This window comes from Dreissena polymorpha, chromosome 2 (genome assembly GCF_020536995.1).
Source record: "Dreissena polymorpha isolate Duluth1 chromosome 2, UMN_Dpol_1.0, whole genome shotgun sequence".
Taxonomy (NCBI): Eukaryota; Metazoa; Mollusca; class Bivalvia; order Myida; family Dreissenidae; genus Dreissena; species Dreissena polymorpha.
Window position 1 is genome coordinate 14,405,059 of NC_068356.1, and position 13,467 is coordinate 14,418,525.

The following is a 13,467-nucleotide window of genomic DNA, read 5'->3' on the forward strand; positions in this document are numbered from 1 at the left end:
AAACTAAAAATACCATTAAAGCAGAAAGTGTTGTCCCTGATTAACCTGTGCAAACTGCACAGGCTAATCTGGGGCGACACTTTACGCACGTGAATTAAGCCCAGTTTTCTCAGAACAAGACACAAATGCATTTACGTAAGTGTTGTCCCAGATTAACTGCAGATTTGGACTGCACAGCTGATCTGAGAAAACACTTTACACGCATACATTTTACCCCATGTTCACAGAGCGACGTTAACTTAGATGGTTTTCTAATTTACTAATACTGTCCCGGGAAAGAGTTTTCTTTTAATATATCCTCTGTATTTTTTTAATAGAGAAAATCCTGAAATAATGTTAAAGTTAAAAAAAATAATTTGATCTAATGTTTTTTTTAAATAAGTGTATCAATAATTGATAAATGCGATTTGTTAGAAGGTATTTTTGTTCGTAAACTATGTTTGTTCATCAACATGTATGTTATTTATAACTTGTTGTCAAGCGCTATTGCAGAAAGCTTAATATAGCGGTCACAATGAGTGAGTGTATACCGGTATCCAGACTGTATTTTTTTTAATTCATCATATTTCGAAATCACTTACCACAAATGACCACTACGTTTAGAAAGCTCTTCAAGTATAACAATCGTGACATAATTGATAAGGTGTCCCCCTAGTGATCGGGAGGCCACGGGTTCCATCCCCATGCGGGGACCATTCTCTAGATCTTCCCCAAAGACTACAAGTACTGGTTCTAGGCCCAGGAAATGGACTCGAGAGCGTTTCTATAAGCCTGAGGCTTTTGATGCAATCGAGATGAAATACATAGGTGTAAACTAAGTATAACAATCCTCTTTGTATTTTAAGGTTAAGATAACTCTTAGAGTCAAAGGTCACATTTTACCAATTAGCTTGTCTGGACTGTAATTTCAATTTTCATCATACAATTTTAAATAACTTGCCAAAAATGTCCACCCTGTAGAAACTGCACATCATGTGTTGCAAAGTGATTGCTTTACAAAGGTCAAGGTCAATCCTAAATGTCAAATATTAATTTTTGCACTAAAACAGACTGTAACATCATTTTTCATGATGCAAGTGTATAGTTATAATTTTTTAACAAATTTCCACCATATGGAGACAGTTTGTTACCACTTGGACTAAGGTTAATGTCACAATAAGGCAGCTGGTCAACATTGAAATGGTTCAAATTGTTTAATAATTGAATGCGTTTGCAACTGGGCCCAATAAAATTGAGACAGGCATCAAACTGGTTTTATGTTATTAAAATCATCATTATTTACACTAATACTTATAAGCTTTTGTTATGATCAAATTACATATGACAAACACATTCTCACAACTAAATGGTTGATGTTGGTGTTAATAGAAATGAATTCAAAGTAGAGCTGTAACGATTCACCCGTCATTCGATTCGATTCGATTTTGATACCAAATGGTCCGATTGAATTATTTTCCATTTGATTCAAATTAAACTATTTGCTGCTTATTTTCAAACTATTTCATATTTGGTTTGTCCAGAGCATGAATTATTATGTTTGGTATTTGTTATAAACTTATTATGTTGTTCATTTAAAGTGTTTATTTTTTTTTAATAACATTTTAAAAACGCAACATTGTTTTATAAGTATCAAATATATTGAACAAACCTCCCTGTTGAGTTATTCTTAAATAACATAAAATGCACAATGTATCAAATGTATTTAACAGAAAAACAAAACAAAAATATGTAAATATATAAACAACTTCCAGTTGACTTTTTAACATAATGCACACAGTTTAGTAAACAAACAATATGGGTAACTAAGGTCAACAAAACACGTTTTGCAAGTTGCCTTTGCATCAAAACCTTCGCAGAACCCAAAATGTTCCCATACTTTTGATTTTAATTTTGACAGTGCGTCTTTTGGCGTGGTTGAAGAAGCCATTAACCGGCTGATGTAATGCTCAGCATGTTATTCATTTATTCATTGGATGCCATATTGGCTATTGACCAATCACAAGACATATTACAAATGACAAGAACGTTTAGATGACGGATTTGGAAAATAATGTTAAAATGCGGATCAATCGGAATTGCAGTGAATCAAATTGAAATTGGCCGTATTGGTATCAAATCGATGGCGTTGAACCGGTTTTCGATGCATTGAATCGAATCGTTACAGCTCTAATTCAAAGTGCTTTTAGCATTAACCCTTTCCAGCTCAGACACATGGTGAGAATGGTCATATGCTACCAGCATAAAACCAGAAACTTGCAGATGGTCCAGGTGTTATGTTGTTTGCTGCTCATCAGTACCTTTTGGTTGGAAATGAAATCTTAAAAACTCAAATCTAGAAAAAAGGTATTAAATTTTAAAAGATTTTCTAAGGGACTAGGAATGCATCAAAGAAGTGCGTATCTTAGTGGTATGGGTTATGAAAATATTCTTCAATGTTTGCGCTACTTGTGTCCCCACAGGTATCTTCATAGCATCAGTGGGAGTTGGGCAAAGTACCAGCAAGGTGGACATGGAGGTGCTGGCGTTCAATCCGGAACTGGGTTTCATGATGCCTAACTGGGGACGAGTGATCATCACACCTCCTATGGACGCTAACATTGTCGCACGTGAGTAAACCATTTACTTAGTTTTTATGTTAATTGCATTACGAAAAAAGGGTTAAATGCATGTGCACAGTCTGCACAGGCTAATAAGGGACAACACCTTTTGCCTAAACTTGATTTTTGACATGAAGAGTCTTCCTTTATACAAAAATATCATATAAGTGGAAAGTGTCATCCCTGATAAGCATGATTGTGTGGACAGAAATAAGGCCTAATCTGGGCCAACACTTTACGTATTGGACAACACTTTACGTATTGGACAACACTTTATGTATTGGACTACACTTAACGTATTGGACAACACTTTACGTATTGGACTACACTTTACGTATTGGACGACACTTTACATATTGGACGACACTTTATGTATTGGACTACACTTTATGTATTGGACAACACTTTATGTATTGGACGACACTTTATATATTGGACTACACTTTATGTATTGGACTACACTTAACGAATTGGACAACACTTTACGTATTGGACTACACTTTACATATTGGACAACACTTTACATATTGGACGACACTTTATGTATTGGACTACACTTTATGTATTGGACGACACTTTATGTATTGGACGACACTTTATGTATTGGACTACACTTTATGTATTGGACTACACTTAACGTATTGGACGACACTTTACGTATTGGACTACACTTTATGTATTGGACGACACTTTACATATTGGACGACACTTAACGTATTGGACAGCACTTTACGTATTGGACTACACTTTATGTATTGGACGACACTTTACATATTGGACGACACTTAACGTATTGGACAACACTTTACGTATTGGACGACACTGTATGTATTGGACGACAATTTACGTATTGGATGACACTACGTATTGGACAACACTTAACGTATTGGACGACACTTTACGTATTGGACTACACTTTATGTATTGGACGACACTTTACGTATTGAACGACACTTAACGTATTGGACGACACTTTACGTAGTGGACGACACTTTATGTAGTGGACGACACTTTTCGTATTGGACGACACTTTACGTATTGGACGACACTTTACGTATTGGACGACACTTTACGAATTGGATGACACTTTACGTATTGGACGACACTTTATGTATTGGACGACACTTTACGTATTGGACGACACTTTACGTATTGGAAGACACTTTACGTATTTGACTACACTTTAAGTATTGGACGACACTTTACGTATTGGACGACACTTTACGTATTGGACGACACTTTACGTATTTGCATTAAACCCTGTTTTTTCAGAGGGAGGTTTATTTACTAATACAGAGTAAAACATGATGTCATCTCAGTTGTTTTACTGAGACAGGCCCTCATGGATGCACTTCAGTATTATTTTTCTTGTGGGTTCTATCAGTGTTTTATTTTGAAAAGGTAAAACCCTATAAATGGTACTGTTATTGTATTTTAAGATTTTGTTGTATTTTTATCCCCCGCCATAGGCGGAGGGATATTGTTTTGGCGTTGTACGTCCGTCCTTCTGTCCGTCAGTCTTTCCATCCGTCCGTCCTGAGCCATATCTTGGAAGTACTTTGGCGGATTTCATTGAAACTTGGTATGAGTATATATATGGATAATAGGATGATGCATGCCAAATGGCATTGTACACCATCTGGTAATAACAGAGTTATGGCCCTTTGTATCTTGAAAAATGCTTTTTTGTGTGTCCAGAGACATTTATCTTGGAAGTGCTTTGGCGGATTTCATTGAAACTTGGTATGAGTGTTCAGAAGCATATTGGCGGGGGATATCAATTCAACGAATTTGCTTGTTTATTTTCAAATGATGTTCAAGTTTTAATACAAAGCTGGTGACCTGTAGTAGGGTGTTTGTATACAGAAAGTTCAAACACATATCAGACAAATACACTGATGCTTTGCAGTTAACAAAACAGTCTTTCTTTTACATTGACACAAATGTTTAAAATAAAAAGTATTTTCAACTCCAAACCTGAAAACTCTTTCTTTAAATACGATAGAAAAAAAGATACTTGTTTGAAGTATCTGTTTATTCTTAAACATCTGTGAGTCTGTCTTTTATTTTAAAAGTCCGTGACCACTCAAAATCAATGAGTATTTTGTACAATATTTCTAAAAATAAAGTTTACACATAAAAAATCAATGTTCCTTATTGAAATAGCCAAAATTTCAACGCTAGATATGGTCTGGTAACATTAATTAACAAGATACAAAGTGCTATTTTTTGTTTTTTGTTTGACAAGATATTAACACATGTTTATGTACCATGTGAGTGATTGTGTGTCGTATGAAAAGATATTGTTGTGGGGAAATTAAAGTGGAATATATTGTGTTACAAAAAAATGAGCATTTTGTATATTCTTAAATCGTTGTTACCATACCAAATCTTGCGTTGAAAATTTGGCTATTGCTATTAGGAATACTGATTTTGTATGGATTAACTTTATTTACGAAATATTTTGCGAATATTCCTTGATGTTAGTTTAAGATGGCTGCATGCTGGACTTTCAGATTCAGGGTAGCCATGCAGCTGGTTCCAGTTCAGGCACATGTCCTTTGAAGTTTTTGTTTATCCAGCTATACTTCCACTTCCTCGCATTGTTATATGTCACTCCTTAGTTTGTGACATATGTGCACTTAGGGTGCTAGCTTTGCTTACCCGCCAGATGTTTAACCCTTTGCATGCTGGGAAATTTGTTGCATGTTTAAATGTCATCCGCTGAATTTCTAAAAATTAGCATTTTCTATTATTTTTTTTCCAAGAATACTATCAGAATAGCAAACAGTTTGGCGTCTGATCAGGATCCAAACTGTTTTCAAAGGCCTTTAAAATTCGGTTCCAGCACTGGAAGAGTTAATAAGCTTATAAGAGCACAGTTTTGTGACTACAGAACAATTGAATGCTGGGAAAAATCCAATAAACAAACTAAAGCAGTTGTAATTGTGTCTACACTTTACTGGAGAGTCAAAACAAGCTTGTTTGTATGTTCGAAAACAAATTGTATGTGGGTGTTTTTATTTTCAGTGTCGCGTAACCAGTTCACTCCATCAAGCATTGGAGACATCTTGAGATTGCCAAGTAAGGCTGTATATCCTAGTAATAGACAAGTATTTGCTGTGCTGTGTTGTGTATTTTTAATAGAGAACCATTTTTAAAGAAGCATTAATGCTAATTACCAGTATCTCTGATACTGTGATTCATAATATTAGTGATTTTACTCATTTTCATATTATCAGCCACATGTTATTGGCGTTGCACTGAAGTGCGGCAACTAGTATGTAATACGTTTTTAGCTCCACTGGCCAGAGGCCAGCAGGGCTTATGTCATGGTCCTATGTCCGTTGTGCGTGCATGCGTCCGTGCATGCGTGCGTGCGTTAACTTTTCCTTAAAACATCTTTTCTCCTAAACTACTGGTCAAATTCTGATGAAATTTTTCAGGAATGTTCCTGGGGTAAACCTCTTTCAAATTTGTTCAAATTAAGTCCCTGTGGTCAAATTTGACTCTGCCCTGGGGGGTCACAAAAATGAAAATTTGCTTATATAAGGCCTACCTTGTGAAAACTTTCACAATCTTTTCGTCCATAACCATTGAGCCTAGGGCTATCAAATTTGGTATGTAGAGACATCTAATAGTCCTCTACCAAGTTTTTTTCAAATTATTCCCCTGGGGTCAAATTTGACCTTGCCCCTGGGGTGACAAAATTGAACATATGCTTATATAAGGCCTATTTTGTGAAAACTTAAAAAAAATCTCCTCCATAGCCATTGGGCCTAGGGCTATCAAATTTGGTATGAAGAGACATCTAATAGTCCTTTACCAAATTTCTTCAAATTATGCCCCTGGGGTCAAATTTGCCCCTGCCCCGGGGGTCACAAAATTGAACATATGCTTATATAAGCCTATTTTGTGAAAACTTTAAAAACTTCCTGTCCATAACCATTGGGCCTAGGGCTATCAAATTTGGTATGTACAGACATCTAATAGTTCTCTACCAAATTTCTTCAAATTATGCCCCTGGGGTCAAATTTGACCCTGCCCCAGGGGTCACAAAATTGAACATATGAAGCCTATTTTGTGAAAACTTTCAAAATCTTTCCGTCCATTACCATTGGGCCTAGGGCTATCAAATTTGGTATGTATAGACATCTAATAGTCCTCTACCAAATTTCTTCAAATTATGCCCCTAGGGTCAAATTTGACCCTGCCCCGAGGGTCAAAAAATTTAACATATGCTTATATAGTGCCTATTTTGTGAAAACTTTCAAAATCTTTCCGTCCATAACCATTGGGCCTAGGGCTATTAAATTTGATACGTAGAGACTTCTAATAGTTCTCTACCAAATTTCTTCAAATTATGTCCCTGGCGCCAAATTTTACCCTGCTCCGGGGGTTACAAAATTGAACATATGCTTAAATAAGGCCTTTTTTTTTAACTTCTCGTCCATAACCATTTGGCCAAGGGCTATCAAATTTGGTATGTAGAGACATCTAATAGTCCTCTACAAATTTCTTCAAATTATGCCCCTGGGGTCTATTTTGACCCTGCCCAGGGGGGTCACAAAATTGAACATATGCTTATATAAGGCCTATTTTGTGAAAACTTTAAAAACTTCTTGACCATAACCATTGGGCCTAGGGCTATCAAATTTTGTATATAGAGACATCTAATAGTCCTCTATTAAATTTGTTCAAATAATGCCCCTGAGGTCAAATTTGACCCTGCCAAGGGGGTCACAAAATTGAACATATGCTTATATAAGGCCTATTTTGTGAAGACTTTAAAAACTTCTTGTCCATAACCATTGGGCCTAGGGCTAATAAATTTGGTATGTAGAGACATCTAACAGTCGTCTACCAAATTTCTTCAAATTATGCCCCTGGGGTCAAATTTGACCCTTCCCCAGGGGTCACAAAATTGAACATATGCTTATATAGGGTCTATTTTGTGAAAACTTTACAAAACTTCTTGTCCATAACCATTGGGCCTAGGGCTACCAAATTTGGTATGTAGTGACATCTTATAGTCCTCTACCAAGTTTTTTTCAAATTATGCCCCTGGGGTCAAGTTTGACCCTGCCCCGAGGGTCACAAAATTGAACATATGCTTATATGAGGCCTATTTTGTGAAAACTTTCAAATTCTTTCCGTCCATAACCATTGGGCCTAGGGCTATCAAATTTGGTATGTAGAGACATCTAATAGTCCTCTACCCAATTTTTTCAAATTATGCCCCTGAGGTCAAATTTGACCCTTCCCCAGGGGTCACAAAATTGAACGTATGCTTATATAGGGTCTAATTTGTGAAAACTTTACAAAACTTCTTGTCCATAACCATTGGGCCTAGGGCTACCAAATTTGGTATGTAGTGACATCTTATAGTCCTCTACCAAGTTTTTTTCAAATTATGCCCCTGGGGTCAAGTTTGACCCTGCCCCGAGGGTCACAAAATTGAACATATGCTTATATAAGGCCTATTTTGTGAAAACTTTCAAAATCTTTCCTTCCATAACCATTGTGCCTAGGGCTATCAAATTTGTTATATAGAGACATCTAATAGCCCTCTACCAAATTTCTTTAAATTATGACCCTGGGGTCAATTTTGACCCTTCCCCAGGGGTCACAAAATTGAACATATGCTTATATAGGGTCTATTTTGTGAATACTTTACAAAACTTCTTGTCCATAGCCATTGGGCCAAGGGCTACCAAATTTGGTATGTAGTGACATCTTAAAGTCCTCTACCAAGTTTTTTTTAAATTTTTCCCCTGGGGTCAAGTTTGACCCTGCCCCGAGGGTCACAAAATTGAACATTTGCTTATATAAGGCCTATTGTGGGAAAACTTTCAAAATCTTCTTGCTGCCCCTGGGGTCACAAAATTGAATTTATGCTGATAAAGGGCTTATTTTGTGAAAACTTAAAAAATCTTTTTGTCCGTAACCATTGGGTCTAGGGCTACCAAATTTAGAATGTAGTGACATCTTATAGTCCTCTACCAAGTTTGTTCAAATTATGCCCCTGGGGTCAAGTTTGACCCTGCCCTGGGGGTCACAAAATTGAACATACGCTTATATGGAGTCTATTTTGTGAAAACTTTAAAAAATCTACTTGTCCATAAACATTGGGACTATGGCTACCAAATTTGGTTAGAAGTGACATCTTATAGTCCTCTACCAAGTCTGTTCAAATTATGCCCCTGGGGTCAAGTTTGACCCAGCCCTGAGGGTCACAAAATTGAACATCCGCTTATATGGAGTCTATTTTTTGAAAACTTTAAAAAACTACTTGTCCATAAACATTGGGGCTATAGCTACCAAATTTGGTATGTAGTGAAATTTGATAGTTCTCTACCAAGTTTGTTCAAATTATGCCCCTGGGGTCAAATTTGACCCTGCCCCGGGGTATCACAATATTGAACATATGCTTATATTGGGCCTATTTTGTGAAACTTCATAAATCTGTTTGTCCATAACCATCCAGCCTAGGGCTATCAAATTGGGTATGTAGTGACATCTTATAGTCCTCTACCAAATTTCTCCACATTTTATCCCTGGGGTCAAATTTGAACCTGCCCCAGGGTCACAAAATTGAAGATATGCTTATAAAATGCCTTTTTTGTGAAAACTTTAAAACATTTCTTGTCCATAACCATTGGGCCTAGGGCTACACAATTTGGTAGTTAGTGACATTGTATAGTCCTCCACTTAGTTTGTTCAAATTATGCCCCAGGAGTCAAATTTGAACCTGCCCTGGGGGCCACACAATCGATTCTATGCTTATATAGTGCCTATTTTGTGAAAACTTAAAAAAATCTACTTGTCCTTAACCATAAGGCATAGGGCTACCAAATTTGGTATGTAGTGACATCTAATAGTTCTCTACCAAGTTTGTTCAAATTATGCCACTTGGGTCAAATTTGACCCTGCCCGGGGGGGTCACAAAACTGAACATACACTTATATTGGGCCTATTTTGTGAAATCTTTAAAAATCTTCTTGTCGAAAAACCATTCAGACTATGGCTACCAAATAAGGTATGCAGTAACATCTTATAGTCCTCTACCAAGTTTGTTCAAATTATGCCCTTTGGGTCAAATTTGACCCTGACCCGCGGGTCACTATATTAAACATTATATACGCTTTTATCTTGCTTATTTTGTGAAAACTTTAAAAATATTATTGTCCTTAACTCTAGGACCTAGGGCTACCATATTTTGTATGTACATGTAGTGAGATATAGTAGTCCTCTACAAAGTTTGCTCAAATTATGCCCCTGGGGTTAAATTTGACCAAGCCCAGGGGGTCACAAAAGTGTACATGTGCATAAATAGGGCCTTTATTTAAGTATTTGCACATGCAGAGAATATTTGTTTCAGCCTTTTTCAGCAGTGGAGCGATACAGGGCCATCATGGCCCTCTTGTTTTTTCGCTTATGGGAGGTGAAGTTATTTACGGATCAATGTATATATTTTTGTTGTCAGAATATCTTGCATAGTGGTGATTTTTTGTGTAAATTAGTGTAAATAAGTATTGCATTTGTGCCTATTACATTTACTTCAACATTTATTGCCATACATGCCATACGTCCCGATCTCGGCGGGACAGTCCCGCTTTTGGGCCCTTTGTCCCGCCGTCCCGCCATGAGACGATTTGTCCCGACATTCGTAAAAAACGATGTAAGGTGTATAGGTTCCCAATAAAATTCGCAATTCAAGCTCTGTTTCGCTAACACTTAACACCGCTAATCCCTTTATTGCCCCCAATTAACAATCCGATTCTACTTATCGTGTGTACCAGTGTTGTTTATGACACCTTATCAGCGATGTATCGGCTAATTATTGATTTCATCAGGCATTCACACCATGGTGGTCTTCAAGATAGTGGTCGCTTATTGCTATCAATAGTTTTATTATAATGAAATAAATGTTGAAAATGTGTTTATTTTGTATTTGTTTGAAACGGTTTACAAAACAATTGTTTTGTAAAATTAACGCTATGTCATAAATGAGTCTTTTACATTCAATGTTTAGTTCCAATATAGCGGGATATTTCGAATGTGCAATATACCAAAATCGCAACAAACAGTCCAATAAGTGATACCCATCCTGTCTAGTGTAATTGTAATAAAAACAACGAGGTGCTATGCATGACAGTTTGACCCTACTCCAATTAAGCTAAAATCAACGAGGTGCTATGCATGACAGTTTGACCCTACTCCAATTAAGCCGCGACAATTGACAAGTAACAAACTGCGCATGGACACATGCTTAAAAAAACATCGCAACAAACAGTAAAAGTGGTACCCATCTTGTCTTGTGTTATTGTAATAAAAACAAGGTGTTGTTATTCATGACAGTTTGACACTACCCCAATACAGCGCCTGACAATTCACAATTCAGTTTAATCTGTGTATATAAGAAGAAAACAAACTACGGAAATGTGTACCGCCGCGCATTCCGTGTGTAACTGATGTAACTGTCCGGTAGATAGTGTACTGTAACCCGTACTTTCAGTCAACTGGATAGCCTCCCCTGCGTTAATGTTTGCCATTGAAATTAATATAATGAGTATTGTTGTCGTAATGTTCTAGATTTTGTACTCTCAAACAGATGAATATTATCTGCGTTGTTTGCTATTGTCTTATTTAATAAAACTGTTATTGTTATGTTTTAGATTTATGCTTCATATCAGATGTTTTATGTCTTAAATAAAAGTATCAAGAGTTTTTGTTAGTACTATACTGACTATAGAAAAGGTGGAATGATAGATCGTTTTAGGTGTCCTGCTTTTTGGCCAAATGTCCCGACAATTTTTTATGGAATGTCCCGCTTTGGACCTAAAAAATTATGGCATGTATGTTTATTGCCAATAATGCAAAGCTAATTGTTTTAATTAATAACTGATCAAAGGGACTGGGCAATAATAAAAGATCACAGGGACTGGGCAAATACGCGAACCAGTGAAACTTTCTGGTTTTGTATAAAAACAAAACTTCTTTGTTCCACTATCCTATCAACCACCTAGTAACTAATAAAGGCGCTATAGAGCGCGAAGCGCGACACGTATTATTAATTGTAATAATGAGTCTTGATAAAGGAATCAGCCGCTTATCAATGAGGAGCACCATCACAGCACCCCAGTCTCATTACTATCAAGTCGTCCTACAGGTTGTTTTTTTTAAGAACCACATATAGAAGGCCACAGGCCTGACCCGTATTTTGCCAGTGGTATGGACCCTTAGGTATGGACCTTTAACCCCGCTCACTATCCAGCATTTAAACTTCCAGGTTTACATTTAAATTGACTATTAATAGCTTATTAATATCTTAGTTAGAAGGTGATTTTTCAAGTGGTTCCATTGTGTAGTGGTTACACGCTCGCTTCACATGTGAGAGGCCCAAGGTTCGAGCCCTAGTAGAATCAAATTATTTTATTTGTGTTCTATGTAAACTTTTTGTTTTGATTTAGACATTTTAGTTTAAATAAATATGCTGTTTTATTGTAACCATTTTTTGTTTTTATTATGCCCATGAAATATATGCCTACATGCCAGAATTTTTCAGGTCCAAATCGGGACTTTCCATAAAAAATTGTTGGCACATTTAACCAAAAAGCGGGACACCTTAAACGATCAATCATTCCACCTTTTCTATATACTCAACAGTCAGTATATTACTTACAAAAACCCTAAATTTCTGCCCAATCTTGACGATAAATGTGTGTTCAGAATTTCGTGAACACAGACGTTCTCCATTTTCCGGAAGTAAACACACTCCATAAATTAAAATGAGGGGTATCCCTGTATGCCTCGATTTGACATCCAAATTGGTACAGGGATATCTCCTTGAACATATGTAAATCGCGTGACACGATGTGAGTGCATCGAGCACTGTTCTTTTTCAACCAATCGTAAATTGACTCTAAATTTAGATCGATGCAATATGTACAAACTATTTTCTGAAAATCAGTCGAAAACGAAAGGTTATTTGTGAGAAACATCAATTTATATTTGTCATCATTCAATTTGTTTGATGTACAAAATCGGTGTTTTGACAGGATTTATAAACTTAGGTTGTATAATACACAGGATAAAAGTATCGTTGGACTTAATTGGGCCATGAAATACAAACGCAGGTGGCGTTAATTTCTGAACCATACATCTTTCGATAGCAATTAGCGACCCCTATCATAAAAACACCATGGTGTGAATGCTGATTAAATCAATAAGTTGCCGATAAATCGCTGATAAGGTGTCAAAAACAACACTGGTGCACTCGAGTAGTAGCAGTGGGTTGTTAATTGGGGGCAATAAAGGGATTAGGGATGATTAGTTTTAGCCAGAAAGAGCTCGAAAAGCGAATTTTATTGGGAACTTATAGACCTTATATTGTTTTTAACGAATGTCGGGACAAATCGTCTCATATCGGGATGCCGGAAAAAGAGCCCAAAAGCTGGACTGTCCCGCCGAGATCAGGACGTCTGGCATGTATGAATATATGTGTGAGAGGGTGGGGGGGGGGTGTTCGTAAACACATTAAAACTTTTAACAGTGTTTACATATCTATGAGTACTCAACCCCTATCGTAAATGAGCAATGTTAGAATAAGTTCAAAATCATCTCCCCTTGAAGTTGAGAAAAATATTAAAAAATGCTTACAAGATGAAGCACATTTTTTAAAACCTACACAGTTCTGTTCCTTTAATGAAATAAACTATGAAATATTTGTGGGTTACAACACAAAATCATAGATAATGGTTATTTAAGGGTTATAACACAACATCATAGATAATAGTTATTTGGGGGTTATAACACAAAATCATAGATAATCGTTATACCAGTATCTTTTTCTATTTTGTTTAAAATA

At 36.5% G+C, this 13,467-nt stretch overlaps 1 protein-coding gene across 1 annotated transcript in view; it reads left to right on the forward strand.

Annotated features, from left to right (window-relative positions):
* LOC127866547 (collagen alpha-5(VI) chain-like) overlaps window positions 1-13,467 on the forward strand; it is a 73,751-nt gene that overhangs the window by 56,015 nt on the left and 4,269 nt on the right. Inside the window, exons 13-14 of the mRNA XM_052407160.1 lie at window positions 2,460-2,606; window positions 5,628-5,681. Of these exons, the coding sequence (XP_052263120.1) occupies window positions 2,460-2,606; window positions 5,628-5,681 (201 nt within the window). The remainder of the gene's footprint in view (window positions 1-2,459; window positions 2,607-5,627; window positions 5,682-13,467) is intronic.